This window comes from Nothobranchius furzeri, chromosome 16, assembly GCF_043380555.1.
Source record: "Nothobranchius furzeri strain GRZ-AD chromosome 16, NfurGRZ-RIMD1, whole genome shotgun sequence".
Lineage (NCBI taxonomy): Eukaryota > Metazoa > Chordata > Actinopteri > Cyprinodontiformes > Nothobranchiidae > Nothobranchius > Nothobranchius furzeri.
In genome coordinates, this window is record NC_091756.1 from 33487295 (window position 1) to 33512115 (window position 24821).

The 24821-nt window shown below is 43.7% G+C and overlaps 3 protein-coding genes across 3 annotated transcripts; 2 read left to right on the top strand and 1 right to left on the bottom strand.

The window, feature by feature from the left end:
• The first annotated feature begins 1429 nt into the window (after positions 1-1429).
• On the top strand, positions 1430-13860 carry LOC107388020 (putative protein MSS51 homolog, mitochondrial). Its single transcript, XM_015963355.3, has 7 exons — positions 1430-1620; positions 2578-2755; positions 2828-2977; positions 4542-4666; positions 6037-6600; positions 12949-13042; positions 13447-13860. Exons 2-7 carry the CDS (start codon positions 2598-2600, stop codon positions 13652-13654), a joined length of 1299 nt encoding a protein of 432 aa, XP_015818841.3. The 5' UTR covers positions 1430-1620; positions 2578-2597; the 3' UTR covers positions 13655-13860.
• Positions 13861-15595: 1735 nt separating this feature from the next.
• On the top strand, positions 15596-17706 carry LOC107388021 (putative protein MSS51 homolog, mitochondrial). Its single transcript, XM_015963358.3, has 6 exons — positions 15596-15844; positions 16052-16195; positions 16263-16387; positions 16460-17023; positions 17132-17225; positions 17325-17706. Exons 1-6 carry the CDS (start codon positions 15828-15830, stop codon positions 17527-17529), a joined length of 1149 nt encoding a protein of 382 aa, XP_015818844.1. The 5' UTR covers positions 15596-15827; the 3' UTR covers positions 17530-17706.
• A 1029-nt stretch (positions 17707-18735) lies between these two features.
• LOC129166554 (myeloid-associated differentiation marker-like protein 2) lies at positions 18736-19957 on the bottom strand. Its single transcript, XM_054749163.2, is given in 2 exon segments — positions 18736-19381; positions 19383-19957. Coding segments are annotated over 2 exon segments (897 nt in total). The 5' UTR covers positions 19833-19957; the 3' UTR covers positions 18736-18934.
• Positions 19958-24821: the final 4864 nt, after the last annotated feature.

Here is a 24821-nt window from a genome sequence, read left to right on the forward strand (position 1 = left end):
TATCAGTTTTCAATAAAAGTGGTAGGTGACTAGAGGTGATCTGGGATTAATGGAAAGAGCCAAACTAGAGCCAGGAGGCCAAAGGTGAGTTATAACCAGTTTGGGGAGGGCGTAGATGGCCAGAGGAGACGAAACAGAAAAGTATACACCAAACAGCAGAACTTGTGTCATAAAACTTGAGTGGAAAACTAAACGTGGGGAGCCTGGACTTTTTTAAGTAAGTGAAAACAGTGAATAAGCTAAGGGTAGAAGAGATTAGTAAACTAAAAGAAATTCTGTACTTATAGTAAGTAGGAAGGCTAAGCAGGAGTTACTATGAGGCACTGAGTAGATAACAAAAAGTGGTCAGCCTGGCATCAACTATGTGAAACTAAAGGGTACTGTATAAGGTGGTGGTTGGAGTGATGGAGAGGCAGAGGGTGAGGTTAGGGATAGAGAGAGAAGGGGGAGAAAACATTTAGCAAAAGATAAAAACTACACAAGGAGGGAGGGGTGAGGGTGATAGCGTGCCTCCCCTCTGCTCCCTATACAGGGGGGCTGAGCCGGATTGCAGGCAGAACACCTCGAGACAAAAGCACATGGGGTTAAGGAATAACAAAGCATCACAGGTGTCTACAGGTAGGGCTCCGGGTGGTCACTGTGTTGTTTAGTGACATGGTGTGTACCACACTCAACATGGACCAGAGAAAGTGAAGGAGAGTGTGTGGCTGCTGCAAAAGTTCATTTCTATCACTAACTCAACCTAAAAGATGAAACTAATATAAGAGACAGACTTCTTACATGCAAACCAGATATTTGTTATATCTGTTATAACTGTGTTATAACTGTGTTACTTCTGGAGATCAGGGACTTACAGCTTATGAAAACCCCACATTCAAAATCTCAGAATATTGTGAAAATGTCCAATATTCTAGACCCAAAGTGTCACTCTGATCAGCTAATGAGTCCAGAACACCTGCAGAGGGTCTCTTAGTCTAAGCTGGATTACTGACATAAATGTACTTTTGCACCATGCTCTAATGGTTTAGGTTTCCCCTTTATACATAATCACTGTTAATCTATGGTTTAACTCTTACTTTTACACACAGGGCCTGGTTACTTTGGAAGGTTTTATTTATTTTTTGCTTGAATGAAATCAACATTTGAAAACTACATTCTATATTTACTAAGGTCATCTATGTCTGAACATGAAACTAGCTAGGAATGTCGTACTATCCTAAGTCTTGATAATATTTTACCTTTTTGGTCTTCCAAAAAGGAAAGTGACCCAACTCTTGACTATTAAGGGGGAAATGCTGTTACATCACTGTCGATACAGCAAAGCCTCGTGTTTTAGGACCTCCTGATTGGAGTCTCCGGTGCTCCTAAACGCTGGCCTTATATCCCAGTTCCCACCCAGTATCCCCCTCATCCACCCCCCTTTTCACATCAGGTGACAGCAAGCAGCCTTCCAGTCCTCACGTCCCTTCTCTCACTTTAGCTCCGGAGAGGGCAACGTCTTACACAGACCCCCAACAGGGAAACCAGAAAGGCTCTGTGAGGTGGTGGCATCCACCACAAGAAGCTGTCAACCATTGTCTTCAACCTGCGTCGGGATCAGAGGAGACTTGTGGAACAGAGGTATGACCCCTAAAATATCTCATTGTCCCGCTCTCTCTCCATTTCTGGCAGTTTGGCATGGCTGGTGTGGATGAAATGTGATAATGTGGAGACCAGAGTGGCTTGATATCCTGAGAGGCCAAAGGGTGGTCACGGTAATCTGTGTGAGGATTGGAGAAAAAAAACTCCTGGGAAATCTGTTCCTCCCTGGTGCTCTGAAGATATGAAATGACTCATGAGGGTTTTCGTGCTGTCTCCAGATGATAAAGTAAAGTAGCAACACTCGGTGTGAAACAGATAAAAGTCTTTAAGCAGCTCTGAAAACTTTTAGGTCTGGGCGAAAATACTTTACCCCTTCGAGCCAGAGCGTCCCCTGATTGGGGGACAAACGAGTGTGGCGGCAAAAGCCTAGCGAAAGTCTTCGAGGACATTTTTTTGAGCCAAACCAGTAAATTCTAAATACAAAACAGTGTGTGTGTGTGTGTGTGTGTGTGTGTGTGTGTGTGTGTGTGTGTGTGTGTGTGTGTCACCATTAGATGATTCTACACACCTCCCTCCCTGGAAGGTCAAGTGAATAAATCATGTTGCGTACAAGCAGCAACGGTGGGAAGGGGAGGGAGGGGGATTCCTGCCAAGAGCAGAGGATCAACGACCCAAACCCGAAGACCTTGAACAAATGGAGCCTCAGCTTGTCTGAGATTTGAGGGATCCTCTTGTCATGGGGTCTCCCATCACCAGGATCATGAAAGCAGAGAGTGTGTTGCAGTGTGTGTGTGTGTGTGTGTGTGTGTGTGTGTGTGTGTGTGTGTGTGTGTGTGTGTGTGTGTGTGTGTGTGTGTGTGTGTGTGTGTGTGTGTGCGTGTGTGTGTGTTAACAAAAGGGACAAACCAAGGGTTTAGTGTGTTAGCTTCATGTGTCAGATGACCTTTTGAGACCAGATCCTAGAAGGGTTTTAATACCTGCCTTAACTTTATCTAGTGGAGAAAGCCAGCCACATCATGGCATCCCCGACACTCGCACTCCCACAGTCCTTCACTCCAGGGACCGACAGTGTCTTCTCTGACCTGTCTGGCTTCTACTCCCTAGACTCCAATGTCCCTGGGCTCTCAAAAGTGATTCTTGATAAACTCAACATGAAGGACTATGGAGATTACAGGTAACCTTTGACATCTGGCCTCCGGTCCTCTTGGTGTTTTCATAGTAATAATTGGCGTTAGACTCTCAACAGGGCTGCTGTTGAAGGAAAGATTAAGGGAATCTCATTCCGCAACTACAAGGAGATGTTCCAAAGGCTGGAAGATACCTTCAAGTTCTGCACAGGCTGCAACAAACTCCCCAAACATCTGACTGAGGGAAACACCCTAAAGCGCTGTGTGAAGTGAGTGCAAAGCCCCGATTAAGAGCCATGCTTACAAACTACAGAGATCACAGCCGGCACTTGTGAACGCAGCCAGCCATGCATGACTGATAGCACTCCAGCATTAATGCAGATTAACGTTGATGATTGATGACAATCGGAGCCTTTAGACGAAGGGATGCCTCCGCCGCTATCGGCTCTGTCATCATCACACAAGCAGGACGTTGTCTCTGTCCAATAGCTGTCATGTGTGAAGCATTACCAGCTGCTATTGTATCAGCAGCAGAATGATAAGCAGCACAATGTGGATCGAGTTCCAGTGGTGGACAATGGCCAGCTGCAAATATAGTAAGGTCTCCTGGCTGTGACTCATGCAAGTGCAACCCTGCATTAACAGCATCTAAATGCAGTCACCAGTAACAGGACAGAGGTTAATCAGTCACATAGAATATGTTTAGTTTTTTATTTCTGCTTCAGTTATGTTCCTTCCTCTCAGATTTATGAGCTGGTTCCCTTTAAACTCTCAGCTGCCGTTGCCTCTGGCCGTAACTTTAAATATATAAACGCCGACAAGAGAACGCCTCAAAACCTCTGATGTCAGAGTTGGCATCCATGATCCAACAGTTCCTGTTGATGACTTTCTAAAACCTTTTTACTCCATCTGCACTTTTCTGTTCTTGTTTTAAAACTGGAGGGGATCTGAGCAGAGTTCAAACTTGTCTTCTTACTCCTGTCCACCTCTGAAACTCTTTAAAAAGATTAATGGCCACACAGCTCACCGTGATGAATTGGTATAGCTGATAAAATTATTCTATGTAATAATTTTGTGCCTCTGGCTTCAAATAACTGCAAAAGTAATGAGACGTTCCAAGTGTTTGCTGACAGTCAGAGCTCTAATCCAACACATTACCTCACCACCTAAACCGAGTGAGAACACATCGAGCCAAATCCATGCACAGGTTGCATAACCAGTAACGCGTTTTAGCTTTTCAGCAGGCCTCTAAGAAAAATGTGGCCTAAGGGACAAAAAGGCACAAAGACTGACTAAACATAAAAGTAAAAATAAAAGTTATTTATGCACGTTTGGCATCTGATGGTAATCTATTTGTATTGATTTAGCCCTAAATATTTTTCTGCAATTACCTCCAGTTTATTCAATTCAAACATGTTTAGATTTATCCTTGCTGGCACCAAATATGCAACACTATTACTGGTCTAAGCTGGTTCATTCCTGCATTAATTCATAAAATATTATAGTGATTTAATGTATTTTGTAGTTAAACTAGCTCCTGAAGCTGAATTTATTATTAGCTTGCTGTAGTCTGAGCTACATGCTAGCACAGCACTCACAGGAAACACCACATTGCTATATATATGTTGTATGTATGAATGCTATATGCTAAACTTTATTATGACACCAGGACAGTGCTGATAAACTACTATTACATCAGAATAATAATATAACAGAGTAATGACTGCTATGAATCTTTAATATTAAACCAGAAAATGCCTTTGTCCTGCAGAAAATAAACATACATTCTCATAATTTCTCTCCACTTTCTTTGTCTCTGTTAATCACCTAAAGGTGCTTGAATGTGTACTACTGCACAAAAGACTGCCAGACACAGGACTGGCCCCAGCACAAAAAGGTCTGCAAGACCCTTCGACTGGTGGCTGTTGACAGACTTGTGGAATGGTTGATGTTCACAGGTAACTAATACACTGAAAACATTACTGAAAAAAGCAGAAAGTTAAAAATTTAAAGGGTTATCATTCTTTGTAAAAATCACATAAATTTTTAATTAGTTCTTGTTCATTCTCTCACAAAAAAAAAGTTTTTATAGTGCGGAATTAGTAGTTCTAGGGGAAGGACCCTTGCTCAATCTGATTGGCCCCATCTGTCCTTTGTGCAATGATCAGATTATGGGTGCAATTCTAGGTTTAAACACTAGAGGCGCTAATGAGCCAAATTCGAATTTGGGTTTGTTGTTTTTTTTTACCTACAGACTACTTACTTTACACTGATACTATTTAGACTTAAAAAAACAATACAGCTGTGAAATTTCTGTATTGCTGAGTGTGTTTATATTTTGTCTATGCACCGTAGGGTTAGGGTTTCAACATGGTGCCCGTTACAGCAGGAATGCAGGCTTTCTTCTGAGAGTCCGGGTCGCTTCCTATTATCTCTTTTGTAAATTACGGTCGTTAATGGAGGAAATTCCAATTAAACTTTTTATCAAGCCTCCCACAGGCTGAACAACCAACTACACTGCAAGAATGATCCAGCTGCTTTGCCAAATCCTCCTCCAGTTTGGCAAAACAGTCAAATTATAGACAAAAGACGCTGTTTTTTGCTGCCTAAACCCATGATGCAATGCAAGAAACAAACAGTGACATTGTAAACGATTGTCCCATAAATACTGTGGCCCCTTAAAGCTACAATAACGAATCCGTAAAACAAGCTTTTTTCATGCCTTTTCAAAACATTCTAACATAGTATAGCTTTAAATATTCTGTGGAGATTAAAAAGCATGAAAAAAATCGAATGAAGCGGTTCTCTTGCATTTGTACAAAAACCGTTGACAATAACACGTTTTGGACCGTCCAGTTGTCGGTCTCACCACATCAGCACACTTCCCTGAGTCCTCCATTCACTACACACTCATGCATTTAGCAACAGAACACCACTGGTGCAAGAGGTTCTCCGTGTATTAATATCAGGGAAGGCGATACAGCTGGCTGCCACCACTTCATCTTTAGGACAAACTACCAGAGTCCCAAAAAGAAAAACACCATTTGAAGTCACGGGCAACCAAAGATGTTTGAGCGTTAAAAATGACACCTTGTGTTTAGTGATCTCTTGTTTACTCGCTCCAGGCGGACATGGCCTTCAGATGATAGCCAATGGTGAAAGGTCCGTGACCGTGTTTGTGTTTCAAAGCTATCTTGTTTTGAAAATTTGCCATTGCACATGTAAAAAAATATTCCAGACCCACACTGCAGTACGGAATTGCATCAGACTACATGAACGCTGTAATGAACTTATGTTCTTTAATAAATGTTGTCTGTGACTTTTACAGGAGATCTCCCATTCCCCACAGAGAAGTGGTCCATGTCACCTGCTGATGTGAAGAGCTGGGACGACTGGCTTTCTATGCAGGTGGACCTCGCCAAACATCTGGACAAAGTTATGTCTGGTTCCAGCATGGCGACACTTTGGAAGAACGTCAGTAGGCCCAAACCAGATGACGAGGATTTAAGAAAGTCATTATGGCGAATTCAGAGCGAGTTCCTCTCTCGAGTTCTCACAGTTGGAACAGCCATCCAGCGCTTTGGCTTGGACCCATATGTTAAGCCACTCACTGTTCACCTAGCTGGAGCTTCCCACAGTGAGACAATGGGAGCCAGGTTGACGGACTACGACGAGCTGAGCCACATGTTCCCAGGACACCAGGGCATAGAGGTAGTGATGGTGGGACCAGAGGTGGTGGACGGCCCCATCACGAGGCCTCCACTCAGAGCCTTTGGACCCAAACAGAGGGTCTACATCAGCACCTATAAGGGCCTCTACCACCAGTTCTGGGAGGATGTTGTTGAGAAGGAGGAAGCAGCCAAGCCAGACCTGGTGATCACTTTTCATCCTGGTATGTGCTCAGTCACACTTACCAGTGGTAATAAAATAAATGATATCTCATGTCAGGAATCTCTACATACCATAATTAATCATGCTTTCAAATTAGGCTGTAAAAACAACGATAACTGCATCTAGAAATAGATGCTGGAATAGTCAGCTGTTTGGGGGAACCTGAAACTTGTGTTTGCCTGACTGTAACCTCCTCCAGAAAACAGGCAGAGGAAGAGGTTTAACTCACCGGATCTGGCCTTTTCATTAGTGCCAGGCTTTTAGTGGGGATTTGGGTGATTTATGGCAGCAGCTGGGACGGAGTTTGGCTTGCAATCGCTGGACTCAGCAGCAAAATATCATTAAGCCGTTTTTTTAAGGGGAGCCTCAAACCGTGGTGGCTGCAAAAATCAATGCAAATCATTAATTTGGATGCAGTCTGAGGAATAAGCATTTCTTTTTTAAATTACGGATAAAGTGTAATTATTTTTGTTATTCAAAACGGATCCAAAGGTGGGACTTCTGAGTAAACATCTAGTGACCAAGCTGAATCTGTCCTTTGAACCATGTAACTAGCAAATCAGCAGTAAAGCTTCGACCCAAATGCACCAATAACCTCGCTGAGTTATCGCCGCAGGCTCTGCTGGGGCTAAAAATACAGGAATCGTTTATCCAGCGTGTAAACTGCCTCAGAGCCCGGCTGCATTTCATACTGCAAATCTGGCAAAGAACAGCATTATGACACCTTTTTAAGTGATGGGGAGCAGGTGGCATGGTGAAAAGAATGCAGCTATCGGGCAAAAGTCTCAGGAAAAAATGATGCAGGTGGATACCATAAAAACACATTTACTTCTAGAAAGGGGTCTCTCAGTTAAAAAAACAAACGGGTTTATTGTCATTCACACTTATCAAACAGGGACTTGTGTAACACCCACACTGCTGATTGTTATTCATAAAACAAACTCCGTTCTTGTGGCTCCAAGGAGCATCTTTCTCAGAGCAGGAAACAAAACGAAATCTATTATCATTAACAGCGTCAGCATCAACCATATGGCCCAGTTTAACACAGGTGCCAAGCAGTTATGGCCATCATTAACAGACAGAATGTAGTCTCTCTTTTTCACCTTATCTCCAGGTGGTCTAAACCTCCAAACACTTAACTCCCCATTAAATTTTTTATCATGACTAGAAGTGTCACCTCAGGGATGGTAACACCACGGCGTGCATTATTCAAGCTGGGATCCCAGGCTTGTGATACCATCTGTGGGCCGGTTTGACAGGCCTTATCACTCTGTGCCTCTGAGTTCCCACAACACACACTAACACACACAGTCCTGGCTTCGATAAAATAGTAACAGGAGACTTTATTCATCAGCATTTGCGATCTCCAGTACGTTATCTGAGTCTCGTCTCTAAGGAGGACGTTTTTTTCTGGGTGTGTTTGTGTTGAACTCTGGTGACATTTCATCACCTTACTGCCAATAAAATCATGCAGTTACTATAAAAAAGGTTCAAAGAGAGGTTTGTATGTACATATTCTTTCACTGGAGCCTGGTTTCTGCAGGGGAGAATGTTTCCAGTCGTTTACTGTTTGGTTTATGGCCTGTATTTGTAATAACACAGCCACAGTGCTACGAGGACAGAGTCGCACAGCCACATTAGCATAATATGACGGAGCACGAGTTCAAAGTACTAATTTGCCCAACCGGTCTACATGTGTTTTATGGATTTGGAGAAGGCGTTTGATTGCGTCCCTCGGGGGGCCCTGTGGGAGGTACTCCGGGAGTATGAGGTACCCTGGTACCTCATACTCCCGGAGTACCTCCCACAGGGCCCTCTGACACGGGCTGTTAGGTCCCTGTATGACCGGTGTCAGAGCTTGGTCCACATTGCTGGCAGTAAGTCGGGCTTGTTCCCAGTGAGAGCTGGACTCCGCCAAGGCTGGCCTTTGTCACCGATTCTTTTCATAACCTTTATGGACAGGATTTCTAGGTGCAGCCAAGGTGTGGAGGGCATCCGTTTTGGTGGCCTGAGGATCAGGTCTCTGCTTTTTGCAGATGATGTGGTCCTGTTGGCTTCATCAGAACACGATCTTTGGCTCTTACTAGAGTGGTTCGCAGCCGAGTGTGAAGCAGCTGGGATGAGAATCAGCTCCTCTAAATCTGAAACCGTAGTCTTGATTCAGAAAAGGGTAGATGTCTTCTCCGGGTCAGGGATGAGGTCCTGCCTCAAGTGGAGGAGTTTAAGTATCTCGGGTTCTTGTTCATGAGTGAGGGGAAGATTGAGCGTGAGATCAATAGGTAGACTGGTGCTGCATCTGCAGTGATGCGGGCATTGTACCGGCCTGTCGCGGTGAAGAGAGAGCTGAGCCAGAGGGCAAAGCTCTTGATTTACCGGCCGATCTACGTTCCTACCCTCACCTGTGGTCACAAGCTTTGGGTAGTGACCGAAAGAACGAGATTGAGGATACAAGCGGCCAAAATGAACTTTCTCTGCAGAGTGGCTGGGCTCTCCCTTAGAGATGAGGTGCAAAGCTCGGTCATCTGGGAGGGGCTCGGAGTAGACCCGCAGCTCCTCCACATCGAGAGGAGCCAGTTGAGGTGGCTCGGGCATCTGGTCAGGATGCCTCCTGGATGCCTCCCTTGTGAGTGTTTTTAGGCACGTCCAACCGGGAGGAGACCTAAAGGCAGACCCAGGACACGCTGGAGGGACTATGTCTCTCACCTGGCCAGGGAACGCCTTGGGATTCCCTCGGAGGAGCTGGCCCAAGTGGCTGGGGAGAGTGAAGTCTGGGCCTCTCGCCTTAGGCTACTGCACCTGCAACCCGACTCCAGATAAGCGGATGTATGGATGGATGGAGACCAGAGTACACCACATTCATTAAACATCAAATATGAACAAAGTTTTTAACTACTGTACTCATAAACTGCCAAAACAATGCTTCTCAGTTAGGCGTTGACCTATCGCAAAACCTATCACGTAATGGAGTATGTCCGGGCGAGTGGGTGCTGTCACAGCATTTCATAGCTATAGCCATTGGCTGTTCTCGTAGCTACGGGATAGTAGTCACAGCCATTTGTAGATATGGGCACGCCCTCGTGGCTGCGGCTACAATTAGAACTCAGCCCTACTGGTAATAGCCAGGAAGCCAGGACAACATGAGATCCGTCTGACTGAAGTTGTTACATATAAAAATATGAAAACAGTCGAAATGACTGCTTTGGAAGTTCTTGTGTTAAAGGCATACTTTGCAAATTTTTCATGTTTTTTAAAAATTTTCTTGAGACAGTATGTGTTAAAGCGACTATTTACAGGGTTAATGAAAAGTCATTCTGTTGCCAGAATGTTGCACTTGCTACTTCAGCATGGTGAACTGCCACCTGTTGGACTTTGAAATGGAGCTGACATACCTGGCGCTGCAGTCTGCTTCCAGCACGTTTTCTGCATGTTTTAGATCACGAACACAGCTGATTTCTTTAATTTAGTGATGAATCCTGTAGACACCAATGAAGGCTGGGGAGACGTTTCAGCTTGTAGATTAAGGTGTTAAAAAGACGAACGCACAACGAGGAGATAAGTTTTGCTTTTGGTTCCACTAAAATGGACACTAGGGGGTGCTAAAAGCAAGCCAAAACTGCCTAGTGTGACTTTAAAGCCCCAGTGTTTACAAATATTTGACTCCTTAGGGCTGGACAGCTCAGAGTAGGTGCAGCTACAGTAGCCCACATGCATCAAAAAGCTGATGTGAAAAAACCACACAGGCTTTTAACCCTCTGCAAGTTTTATTTACTGTTTCTGCTGCTTCCTGCAGTCAGCGTCTCTCTCAGGGATTAGAGAGCCCTCTATGGAGGTATATTTGGTGCAATAACATTTGTGTTTTGTCCTTGGGAACTTGAAATCACGGAGGAAAAATTAAGAAAAATCCTATCTTTCACAAGTACAAAACAACAGCTACACCTATTCAAAATCTTGGGTACGAGTACACAAAATGCATTCTTTGAGTCACACATAAAAAAAAATCTTGCAGTTACAGTTTTGCCCAAGTTGATACAAAATATTGGGTACAAAAACATTTGTGTCTCGACTCTGGGAACTTGAAATCACAGAGAAAAATCCAGGAAAAAAAACTCTTTCACAGGAACAAAACTACAGCTCCACTTATTCAAAATCTTTGTTTCAAGTACAGAAATTGTACTTGTTGGTTCACACGTCAAAAAAATCATACAGTTGCAGTTTTTCCCCAGTTGAGCAGAAACAAATGGTGCAAAACGCATACACATATTTGTGTATGAAAAAAATTACTTGTGCATTTTTCACTGTCACACAAACACAAAACTACTATTACACTTCACACATTCTTCACTGTGTTGTTACTGCGAGTTACAGAATAGGGAATTCCTGTTCTAATAATTTTGCTCCACAATCCAGCACATCTGGAGAATAACTAATTCAAACACCTATATTAGCATGTTCCCACAGACATATGGTTTTATTTTCTTCCTTACCACAAGCACAAATGAGTGAATGCAACTGCACAAAACTGCTGATGTGAGTCATAAATGCAGCTTTTCAAGCTACACTTTCTTTTTCACGCTGCCCTATTTTGCACCACCTGTCTCAGGTAGAAAAGGTGTTGTAACCTGTGGGCAATTCATATGCCCGTACAACAGGGGGCGCTTTTAAGCTCAGTGTTATTCCACGTATGTGTAACCCGGTGGGCAGGTTTTAACTGTTGTAAATCTGCAACGCCTCCCTCCAGAGGGTTAAAAATGTGAGTTTGTGATAGAAAGTACATTTTGTTTAGGATTTATTTACCAAAAACACATCTTGTGTTGTTTATTAACCCAGTTTTACCGGATTCAACTCTTTTATTGTTTTTTTCCTGAAGTTATCTAACAGAGAGTGAAAACCTTTTACCGCCTGGACCGATTTAGATGCGACACCACACACCAACTCCTTATAAAAGTGTGAGTTTGTGACAGAAGTACGTTTTAGTTATGATGTATTTACTAAAAACACATCTGTGTTGTTTAATAAACCAATTTTACCAGACTCGACTTGTTTTAAAAAAATTCTCTAAATAAAGTTATCTGACAGAGTTAGACGTTTTTCCACCCGATCTTATTTAGATGTGACCGCACACACCAACTTCTAGTAGAAGTGTGAGTTTGTGACAGAAAGTACATTTAGTTTTAGATTGATTCACCGAAAACACATCTTGTGTTGTTCATCAACCCAATTATACCGGACAAAAATTTTTTATGTGTTATTGCCGACCATTGTGAACTTACTATTAATTATAAAATTATAAATAACAGGTCACTACAGTCTGGGCATAGAAAGTGTTTCTAGGAACTAAAGCTTGTTGGCAGCAGCTCACCCGTTCCTTCCACACTGACAGGAGAAATCCTCTCATCAGCAGCAGCTGATCAAGGCAACAACAGAGACGTGACTGAACACGGCCCGAAAACAACAACAACAACAACAACAACAACAAAAGGATGACTAAAAACACCGACCAGACCGGCCCACCGGGAATTTCCCCAGTCCGGTCCTGCTCCCGCCATCCCAATTAGACAAGAGCTGCTCATCACTTAACTATCATTGCAACACCAGAGCTTGGCTCTGTTGGTGCTTATTAATGCAACTTTATTCTACAAAGTTGTCATAAATAAACACACAACTTGGTTCTGTGACTCATGTTTAAAATCATCCTCATCAACCGCGCCACGTCGAGGGGGCTCGCGCTGTGTGTTAAGGGTGGTGGTGATGGGGGGTGTTAAGACCTGGAAGGGCACCTAATCACATACGCTTCTCTGTTATTAATTAAATAATTTGTTGATACACAAATGGACAAAACCACAGCTGTTATTAAACACAGGACATTCAGACTAAAATATTTTTGCATCATTGCTTTGGAGCTCCCTCCAGCCTGGTGCCCCCATGCGTCGCATATGCGCCACCCACTTTTTGCGCCACTGAGTGCACACCAGGAGAATGTTGGCCGTGGAACGGCGTCCTCTCTGTGCTCCTCACTACACTCATGAGATCGCAAAATCCCTCGACACTTCAAAGTTCATGGTTTGTTCGTGCCATCCGCCAATAGACCAAAAAGAAGGAAATCAGTTTGATATCACTGTTTGATGTCATATGTGATGTTGTTCCTCTCCACTGCACATATCACATGAATGACTTCCAGCTTTCAATGCAGTGATCACATGTCGTTATGGCAGGGCAAGAAACCCAAGGGGAAGGTGCAAAAATTCCCAAAGCCAGTGCAAACGCGAAACGCGGAGCATTAGACCTTAAACGAAAACAAGTTTCTATCTGAGAAGCTTTCATGGACATTTAACTCGTATTTTATTTCCAGGGTTCCACGCCAACCAGGGTTTGGTAGAGGGCTGGCTGCCCACCCTCCTTCTGCTCAGGGACTACAACATCCCTTCTTTCCTCACCATGTTTAGGTGAATCACATTTCTTTTGCTCTAATCACCTGCTTCTTGTTCTGTAGCAGAGGTAACATCATCTACTCTGTGTCATTTTTTTTAATAATTAAAGGTCTCATTGCCAGAGGGCATCCTTAACTCATTTTGAATACCATCTGCTAACACCTCCAGAGAGAAATGTTGGATCTGATGAGAATAGAGAATCTGCTAGACCTCCTCTGTGGCAGCCTGTTCTCGTCCCACATCTAGTTTAGTATCAGTTACCTCCTCCATCGCCTTGGTGATACTAAATTACACCTTCACCATACCTTCTGACTCTGGTCTTGCTCCGAATCGGGCTGCAGATTTCAGTTTCAGTTTGTCCAAACTGTCAACAAGACCACCTTAACTCATTTGTTCATGTTTCTGCCTCCCCCCTCCAGTGAGATGGAGCTCAAGTATTCATTGCAGATCCTTTTGGAGCTGGAGATGCACATCAGAGAGAGTGGACTCAATCCGTTCGCCTCACAGAAACCGGAGCAGGTCCAGTCCAGTCCCAACAAACCCCCCGTCTACTGCAACTCTTATTACATCTGCCTCCAGGGTCTGCTGCCTCAGGAGGACTCACACACACCAGGTGCTGAGAGTTAACAGCCCACCATTAGGCCCATTAATGACAATCTGAGCTTTTATGATGTCCTGAGGTCTGCTGGGGGTGTGTGTGTTCCACTTAACTCGGCTGCCACACAAATACAGACTGATGCTGATTAGTTTGAGAATGTACCGTTGCTGCTTCTAATGAATCCTCAGTCCCACCCTTTGAATTGCAATGCAATAAATTAATGAGGCAGATTAAAGCAATCCCTCCAAGCTAATTTTCTTTGATGGTGTCACCAGGAGGCCCCAAAGGTTTCTTCTCTGCTGGCGCCCTGAGCTAACGTGGTTGTTGGATTCAAAGGGTCACTGTTATGCACGCATAATGAAACCACAATTAGTTCTGTCATCACTTGACAGCTTCCTGTGATTCGTTCCGCAGATAAAGCAATTCCCAAATCTCAGTACAGCTGCATGGCGGCAGATCATACGCATACTAATGTGATGTGATCTAAGACGTTTATGACCACTATTATTATTGACATTCATTACCACTATTAATATTGTTGTTGTTGTAATATCACTCTGTTAACTAAACTCTGGAGGATTTACATGAACATGTTTGTAGGAACTGACTGTAAATTGTTTCAAAAGCTTAGATTTGATATTTTTCTGTATTATTTAGCAGAACCAAAACACAGTATACCTACTTCGCCTAATTTAGTCTAAAATCAAACAAAAGCAAGTAAAATGTTTACAATTTCATTCATTTCATTTGAGCTCACGCTCTTTATTATATTATAAAATACTGGGCAAGATGGAGTACTTGTTCTTTACTGCCACATTAAAAAGAGGCACTATATGAGTCCCAGATCATTACCAGAAGCTGGTTCTATGTGTTAGAGTTCATTTGTCTGTAAATGGCACCGCTCCAGCGATAAAGCTAATTAAATATCTATTAGGGGACGACCCAGGTGGCTCATCTGCGTTATCAAGAAGATCAACACAAGGGATGTTAATGCCACTTTAGCATGATCTCTGAATCAATAGTAAACATTTCTTCATTGTTTTCCTAGTGATCACATTTTACAAGTGTGTATAAATGGGTGCCGTGAACATATTCCAGTAGGAGATGGTAAAAATAAATGATTGTGTCTGAAGTACTCCAGTAAACCTGAGTGTGCTGTGAAACAGCTTTGACAGAGCAACACTGTCCTCTAGTGGATTAAAGATGTTAATGCACAGGAGAGATGACAAGCTTTTGAATTCTGGTTCTAACCAAACTCTGCCCTTTACTCTCAACCCTGGGTGTACACATTCTCACTTAGGTTGTGTCCTATATGTCCCTGCAGCAGCATTTAAACACAACATCTGGATATGACTTTTACTACCACACCACAGAGCAGAGAACATTTTCGTGACCTGATTTTTGATTTAAGTGTCCATTGCATATCATCGACAGCCACTATCCAGCATGTTTTAGTTGTGTTTCTGCTCCAACACACCTGATTGGATGGTTGAATGACCTGTTCGGCAGGTCCTGAGGCGTCTATGTATTGGGCACCCCTGGAGATTTTGCGTAATTGAAGTCTGTCATACGCGAAGCAAAAAGAAATGAAAATCCACCCCCTAGTGGTTGGCTGGGGTTTAGGTTTTAAATCCATAACAAACCAATGGAAAACGTTCCAAGTGTTGATTCTTATAGATTAAATTAGTACTCACCTTGCTGCTGTATGTTCAGTTTGAACTTTTCTTACACTTTTTCCCAAAATTATTAATTTAAGTTTTAGATATCTGACTTTCAGTCCCACAGTCATCCAGAGTCTGGCTCCAAAAGTACGCAGAACCAAAGAACAGAGCATCTTCTTTTTAAAACAGTCAACCAAACAATTTTCAACACAAAATAATCTCATTTAGAGATTTTGGCCCAAAAAGCCAATAAATATTTCTTCAAAGAATTCTTGGCTTTTTAATTGTCTTGTTTAACATAAGCGGAAATATGATAGCCATCAATTTCTTTATAATGTAGTTTTGATGTTAAATACATTTCTAATGATGAACTGCCCAAGAGAGTGTGGCTCTTGTTTCGGTCAGGAATGGTCTGGATGTGTCAGACTGTTCTAGAAGGCAAAGCACAGGTGCTATATCTGGCCCCAGCAGCCCCCCAGCAGGCCGCTCACATATCAAACCAGCAGGAGAAGCTACTGAACTGACGCTTTCAAGCCTTAAAATGACGGAAACTCAGAGGTAAGTGGAGTCAGTTTTAGATTTTGTGATTCAAAGTTCAATACATGTCCATATGTTGACTTTATGGTGCCCTAGAATAACTATTGTGAAGATGGGTGCTCTCTGAAGAGTGACAACACGACGTATATGAAGGGAAGCTCAAAGGCCTGTTTGGATTAGGGTTAAGTTAAAGACAGCCCTATGTGGTGTTCTTATCTGTTGTGTCAGTGTCCCGCAGAAGACCAAACCCATGGCCTTCCGGTCACAGAAGGAGATGTTTGAGAAGATGGAGGAGTCCTTCAAAATCTGTGCATTTTGTGAGAAACGGCAAAATGAACTTTCACACACAGAGAGTCTGAAGCGTTGTGCCAGGTAATAACAATAACAATAACCTTCTGTGAGGGACTCAAACGTTCCTTACCTTGTCCTCTCTGTGCAGATGCCTACATGTTTACTACTGCTGCAAAGAATGTCAGAGGGAGGACTGGCCCAAACACAAGAAGTTCTGCTCCGTTCTGCGTCTAGCCTCTATCGACAGAGTGGTTGAATGGTTGGTGTTCAAAGGTAAAAGAGAATCAAAGGCAGATCAGTGTTTTTGTTCACTAATCAGTGAAACTTATCGTGTTTCTTCACCAGGAGAAATTCCATTCACCACAGAGAAGTGGTCAAAGCCCCAGTCAGAGGTTAAGTGTTGGGATGACTGGCTTTCCATGCAGGGAGATCTCCCGTCACGCCTCGATCCTATCATAAACGGAGCCAACATGAAGGACTTGTGGACCGACGCAGGCAGGCCTCGGCCTAGCGACGAAGATCTAAAGCAGTCTCTGTGGAGGGTCTGCAGTGAGTTCTTCTGCAGGCCTCTTACAATAGCCTGGGGAATGAGGCAGTTTGGTCTGAACCCATGCTCCAAACCTCTCACCATTCACCTGGTGGGAGTAGGACGCAACGAGACAATAGCTGCTAAAGTAACGGACTACGATGAGCTGAGCTGCATGTTCCCAGGACACCAGGGCATAGAGGTAGTGATGGTGGGACCAGAGGTGGTGAATGGCCCCATCATGAGGCCTCCTCTCAAAGCCTTTGGACCCAGACAGAGGGTCTACATCAGTGCCTATAAAGGCCTCTACCACCAGTTTTGGGAGGAGCTGGTGGAAAAAGAGGAGGCAGCAAAGCCAGACCTAGTTGTTGGGTTTCATCCAGGTGAGAACATCGTTCACGTTGTTTTGTACGATGTCAAATGCATTTTTGTAAAATGTTGAACACGTGAAGATACACTTCTGAGTTAAGCTACACTCCTGATTCTTCTAGGCTTTGATGCCAGTCAGGGTCTGGATGATGGCTGGCTTCCAACACTTCTGCTCCTCAGGGATTACGAGATTCCCTCTCTTTTCACCACTCTGAAGTAAGCGTGTTTCTGTCGTGTTGCCTATTTGGGGTGTTTTTTAACAGCTCCTTGGTAGTGTTCCTCCATCACCATTCATGTCCACCTGTCCTCCTGCAGTGAGTCAGAGATGACCTACTCCCTCCAGATCCTGACGGAGCTGGAGATGGACATGAAGGGAAGTGGAGCCAACCCGTTTACGTCGCTGAAACCTGAAGTGGTGGACCCGTCTCCCAACAAGCCACCTGTCTATTGCAACTCACATTACTTCTGCTTCCAGGGTTTGCTGGAGAACGTGGAGTTGGATGAGCCTGAGGAGTCCTGAGGCTTTCGCTACATTTGTAACAACCTAATCATGACCAATCGTTTGAAATAGTTTTTATACGTGCATCACTGAAGAGATGACCCTCTTTTTTGTTTTAGGAGCTACAGGTGTGAGTTTGTGACATTTGCATTTCTATCTCCGTCCTGTGACATGTCAGTAAAGGTTGTAACATTTGAATAGATGTATCTTTTTCTCTTTTTGTGTTTGCAGTGAGACAATAAAGCGATGCACTAATAGTCAAATACCAACAGACGTTTTAAACTACAATAACACGTTTCACATTCTGTGTTTATAAAAGAGATCAGAAGCAATGCTTCTCCTTTATCGGTCATTTCTTTAGCAGACTGCTTTGAACAGTTACATATTTTAGGATTTTGAAACAAAATCCAAGCAGCACATGATTTGTTTAAGGACTTAATGGACAACACCAGCTCTACAATATAAACAACAAGGTTTAAAACAGGGGCGTGTCCAGGGAGTGGCCTGGGGTAGCACATGCCACCCTTGGAATCTGATTGGCCACCCCAGGTGCCACCACACTAATTTCCCTTTAAATAGGCTTTTCATTATCTACAAAAGGCTTGAGGGTAAAACAAAAAAAGCATAACCATTGGTGCCACCCATGCACAAAGTTGGGCCTCACCTGGGCCACCCCATTTTAATAGATCTAGACACGCCACTGGACACCGACCCTCCAGGTCTGGAGTGCTGTACCCCTGCTCTATTTCATCTAAGTTTTTAATTTCACACATTTTAGCTGCTTGCAATGCAAACACACAGTTACAGTAAATACTTATTTATTATTTATACTGTTACATTCACAGAATTACATAATTAAAAAATATTTACAAAGAGGAAGTGTATCTTTAACTCAAGTGTTCTGATTTCTTTTGAAAGAAAGAAAGAAAGAAAGAAAGAAAGAAAACACTGTTTTATGTAGCGCCTCTGTAGATAAAAATCACAAGATTCTTCACAAGAACAAACATTTAAATGTTAAAAAGATTAAAAAAATGATCAAAAAGTGACCGGTGACTGCTGCTATTCCAAGCAGATGCCATCTCGTTACCGACCCGGTAGCGGAAAGTGCATAGGATCCAAAATATGTGTGTTTTAGTCACATCTGTGTCAGACAAATTTAAACCTTTTCCTTTTTATTTATTTATTTATTTTTGCTGGTGTTAAAAATAATAGAAACCACAAAAAGACAAGTAAAATGCTTGAGCTGATTTTTCCAGGCCAAATTCCATCATCCATAAAAAAACAACAACAAACAAACAAAAATGAGTATTCAAGTGTTGATTCACAAACTATAAAATGCAAAATAATCAAACATGATATATTAAAGTATCCAAATAGTAGCATTCATACACAGGAAAATGTTCTAAATAAAAACGTAACAGAGCATCTACGTGCGTTTAAAGCCACAGATCCCAAGAAGAGTGAAAATGAGATCCACAGTGAAAAGAATGAGATTGACATATGTAAAAAAAAAAGCCACCATGAACTGAATGGCCCATACACAAAAGCTAGGCGGGCAGTCACTGGGACGAGGATTGTTTCTGAACATGAAAACCGGCCACAGGATAGCAGTGAGCAGGTACAACAGAACAGAGATCACCAGGAATAGAAACACAAACCTGTCCAGGTTAAAGGGCAAACAGCTCCTCAGTTTCTTCAGGATGTTGGTGGCTATGATCAGAGGGAGGATGGGGAAAGGGATGATGTACGCTATGACACAAATGATCAGCGCTGGTTTGTCTTTGTAGCCAGTGAGGGACACAAAAATCATACAGCTTACAAAAGCCTCCAGAACCTTGATGAATCCAGGCAGAGCAGCCAAGTAAGTCCTTTTCCTTCTTGTCCATGAATTTATCTTTCACCACTTCGAGGGTGTAGACAAAGCCACACAAGAAGGCGAACGCACTCACTACCAAGCCATACAGGCATTTCCAGCAGGCATAGAAGTTAGCGTAAGTGACGGCGACAGAGACGGTCCTCAATGAGGACGACATGGCCACTCCTGTGGTGAAGTCAGCCTAGTCCATGCAGAATTTGAGGAGGATATCAAGCTTGAACATCTCAATAATGGTGATGAAGAGCGTCATTATGGGGCAAAAAGCCCAGGAAAACATAGCATAGTTCCAGTAGGTGTGGCTGCTGCCCCCTCTGAAACAACCCAGGATGAAGGTGGCCACAGAGAGGCTGACCTGAGCCATGTGTAGACCCCTGCATCCAGACAACAGAGTAGATGGAGTAAACACTGCCTTGGACAATGAAGTCTTGACATCATCAATAAATCCCATCTTGGTTAAAGAGTCAACTGGAGGCTGAATTGACTCTGTGTTCTCAGATAGCTGGTAGAAGCTAACTGAGGTATTCTGTGCCGTCCAGCACTACCTTCTGCCTGGCCTTTTACAACCCTTATGGTTTGCATAATAGTCATGAAACAGATGTACGTAGTATCTGGAGCCGGTAGGCTTCCAGTCTGATAACGTAGCCATGGGAGGACTTTTATTTTACACAGACATTAGAACATGAATGCACTGTGGTTAATACTCCACACCTTGGATGGCAAGAGGAGCAGATACAGGAGTGGGTGTGGCATGGTCAGAAATGTTTGTCAGAGCTCTGATTGTGTCTCTGCCAGAGATGTGGACTCAAGTCAGACTTGAGTCATTTTTAATGACTTCTGACTTGACTTGATAAAATCTATAAAGACTCACGACTTGACTCGGACTTGAACACCAATGACTTGCGACTTGAATCGACTTGCATCAGTGGACTTGATGATGACTTGAGCATATTTGATGTTTTAGCACAAAATGGCCCGACATGGACAAAAATCACAAATCATTCTTCGTTCTGGGTTTGATCTCGTTCTGCTAAATGCAGCAGCACTTTGTTTATAATCAGTTTCAGTTGAACTTCCTGCTTGTTTGAGCAAATAAATGAAGTTTTTAGAGCTTTATTTCTGGAATTTATTTATTATCATTGTCATTAAATGGAAGTTGGTCAGATGACTTGATTGTGACTTGAAAATTCAAAGTTAAGGACTTAGACTTGACTTGGACTTGACTCGAGACTTGACTTAACTTGTGACTTGCAAAGCAGTGACTTTTTCACACCTCTGGCCTCTGCTGCTGGAGTCTTTTGGAAGGAACCATTTATTTTATCATGCTTTTTTTGGTTTATCAGACTGTATGCAGGTACCTTGTTAGTGATTAGTATTTGTGGATGTTGCAGTGTTGCCATACAAGATGCTTGAATTCAACCCAGCTGCACATTGGCATGGCAGGTGTTCGGTGTTGAGTTTGTAGGTTTGGGAACCCTAAAGCCTGATTTATACTTCTCTGTCTGCGTGGGTATGGAGACACACATCGCCATTATGTGTCAGCGCAAGGGCCCTCCAACCGGCCCGCAGAGGCTGACGAGCTCATGCACAAATTTTTAACTATCCATTGAAAGTGATGGAGACGGCAACCTTGTGATTGACCAGGATGCTGCTTCCTTTAACTTCACTGACAGCACCGTCATTGGCCCCCTCAAAAAAAATATCTATATATTTTTTAAAAGAGATGAAGATATTTAGCGGCAGACATGGGACAGACTGAAGAACGTCTCACAGAAAAGGTTACTGACGTTTATTCAACCGTGAATGGAGCAGTACAAAGATCTGCAGCAAACATTTTATTTATGGACAGAAATGATGAGAAACGTGGGTTAAGAGGTGGTGAATACATGAAGAGGTAGAGGAGAATGAAGGTGTAATGTATCTGTGTTAAAAATATCTGAAATACATAGGCACAAGTAAACACACCGCCGTGACTGTGGTGGCCGGATACCCCCAAATAGCACTACGCTGTCTGTTGTCCGGATGGGGAAGTGCATTGCAACACTCCCCAGTACGAAGGCAAAACCTCTGTTAATGCATGTGCACAACTCCATTTTTGAGCTGATGGAGAAGTATACATCAGCCTTATGTTTGATGTGTTTAAGGTGCATGACGTAAAAAGGACATCCCGTGGTCAAATGTGGGTACTGCAGCCCACATATCAAAACAAACAAGTCCCCTCTATGAGCAACTGTTGCCAGTTACAACTCAGCGCCAGAAGATTCTTGATGACAAGTGAAGACAAGTTGTACACAGTAGAAAAGTTAGATTAGAGGGCCAGCAATAGCTTAGGAGGTAGAGTGCGTTATCCAGTAATAGGGAGGGTTGCAGGTTCTATCCCGGCTCCCTTCAGAGAACCCTGCTATTGTGTCCTTGGGCAAGACACTTCACCTTCCCTGCTTGCTGGTGGTGGTTGGAAGGACTGGTGGTGCCTGTGCTGAGCAGCTTTGCCCCTGTGCCCTAGGGCAGCTGTAGACAATGTAACTTGCCACTATCACTAGTGTGTGAATGTGTGTGTGAATGGATGAATGATACACTGTAGTGTAAAGAGCTTTGGAGTCCTCTGACTCACCGTTTGGGTCATTTATCATTTAATATTTAAATCAGTTTCTTCACAGGTAAAATACTGACATGCACTGGAAATATTCAATATTTTACTGTGACCTAATCAACAACACTGTTGTGTGTTTAATACAATTACAACACCAGTTTTACCTTTTTTAGTTGTTTGGGCCTATGTTCCAAGAAAACACCGCATTTTCTTTATAACCCCGAGAAGCTATATAATATTGATATATATTAATGACATACATATAAAATAAACTGATGAATACAACATTTATTTTCAAAGGTATTTTCACAAACATCTCTATACATATCCATATATAAGCTCATGATCAGAATGTTGTGAGTGATAGCTATTTTCTTTATCTCTGTGAGGGGTAACAGTATAGTTTCAGACACATTTAAATTGGATTTTTATAGATTAAAATATCCCTTAATTAAAAACACTAATGTATTAAAATAGCTACTAGAGAATCAGAATCAAAATCAGAATAGGTCTATTGCCATTGTCAGTGAACAAACAATTCACAAACTAGGAACTTGCTTCGGTACTAATGTGCTACATATAACATGAATAATAAGATTAAAAATAGAATAAAATATAATAAAAAAAAACTAGAATAAAACTTTCAGCTATAAAAAATGGCAGGTAATGGTAACATGGCCGATAACGTGACGTTGCGTCGAGTACAGAAGACGAGCATGGTTGTGTGTTTATAAGCTATTCACAAGTCTAACGGCAGATGGAAAGAAGCTGTTCTTATGGCAGGAGGTTCTGGTCCGGATGGACCGTAACCTCCTGCCTGATGGGAGCGGCTCAAAAAGTCTGTGACCCGGGTGCGAAGGGTCAGCTGCTAACCGACCTGCACGCCCCCGAGTTCTGGAGACGTACAGGTCCTGGAGAGATGGAAGGCTGCAGCCAATCACCTTCTCAGCAGAGCGCATAATGTGCTGCAGTCTATGTTTGTCCCTTACTGTGGCTCCAGTGTACCACACAGTGATGGAGGAGGTGAGGATGGACTCAATGATGGCCGTGTAAAACTGCACCATCATCTGGACCGGCAGCTTGGCCTTTTTCAACTGCCGCAGAAAGTACATCCTCTGCTGGGCCTTTTTGATCAGGGAGCTGATGGATGGCTCCCACCTAAGGTCATGTGTGATGGTGGTTCCGAGGAAGCGGAAGGAGTCTACAGTGGTGACGGGGGTGTCCGTCAGGACGAGGGGGAGAGATGGGGCTGTGACTTTCCTGAAGTCCACAATCATCTCCACTGTCTTCTGAGCATTGAGCTCCAGGTTGTTGCTGCTGCACCAGTACACCAGCCGTTCCACCTCCCTCCTGTAGGCGGACTCATCACCGTCAGAGATGAGCCCGATGAGGGTGGTGTCGTCCGCAAACTTGATCAGTTTAACGGAGTCATGGCTCGAGGTGCAGCAGTTTGTGTACAGGGAGAAGAGCAGAGGAGAAAGTACACAGCCCTGTGGGGATCCTGTGCTAAATGTCTGAGTGGTGGAAACATTCTTCCCCAGCCGCACGCACTGCCTACGGTCTGTCAAGAAGTCAGTGATCCACCTGCAGGTGGAGTTGGGTACGTTGAGCATGGAGAGCTTGTCCTGGAGCAGAGCAGGGAGGATGGTGTTGAACACAGAGCTGAAGTCCACAAACAGGATCCTAGCGTAGGTTCCCGGGGAGTCCAGGTGCTGCAGGATGAAGTGGAGGGCCAGGTTGATGGCATCGTCTACAGATCTATTAGCTCTGTATGCGAACTGCAGAGGGTCCAGGAGGGGGGAGGTGAAGGGCTTGAGATGAGGGAGGACCAGGCGCTCAAAAGACTTCATGATTACAGACGTCAGCGCCACAGGCCTGTAATCATTCAGTCCAGTGATACGGGGTTTCTTAGGGACAGGGACAATGATGGACAGCTTAAAGCAGGCTGGAACATGGCAGGACTCCAAGGAGATGTTAAAGATGTGCGTGAAGATCGGAGACAGTTCCTCTGCGCAGTGTCTCAGGGTAGCGGGGGAGACGCTGTCCGGGCCCGGGGATTTCCGTGGGTTTTGCTTACGGAAAACCCTGAGCACATCCTCTTCTGTCACTGTGGAGAGGGAGGGGTGGTCAGTGGGGACTGTACCATTCACAGTGGTGAAGGTGGTGGGGGAGGCATGTGACACCAGAGTGGCTGAAGAAACCTGTGCAGTAGGGGGTGTGGGGGATGGGTGTTGCATTTCAAACCTTGCATAAAAGGAGTTAAGCTGTTCAGCCAGTTGTAGATCATCAGCAGCATGTTGGGCCCTAGGCTTGTAGTTAGTGATTTGCCTGAGCCCTCTCAGACAGAGGCGGTGTCATTGTCAGAGAACTGCTCCTTTAGACGCATATTGTACCGGGATCTCGCCTTTTTCAACTCTTTTGAGAACTGGTACTCAGCGCCCTTGTAGCTTTCTCTGTCATTGGCTCTGTGGGCTGCTTCTTTCTCCTCCTCAGCTGTCTCAGTTTGGGTGTGAACCAGGGCTTATCGTTGCTAAAAGTGACCCTGGTTTTTGTTGGAATAATGCTGTCCTCACAGAATTTTATGTATGACGTCACAGTGTCTGTATATTCATCCAAGTTGTCTGTGGCAGATCCAAACATGTTCCAGTCTGTTGTGTCCAGACACATGCGAAGCTCCTCCACAGCCTCGCAGGTCCACTTCTTAGAAGTTCTCACTGCAGGTTTGGAGCGCTTCAGCATCTGCCTATATGAGGGGATGAGGTGAATCATGGCGTGGTCAGAGAAGCCGAGAGCAGCTCGCTGCACGGCTCGATAAGCTCCACTGACTGTGGTGTAGCAGTGGTCCAGCGT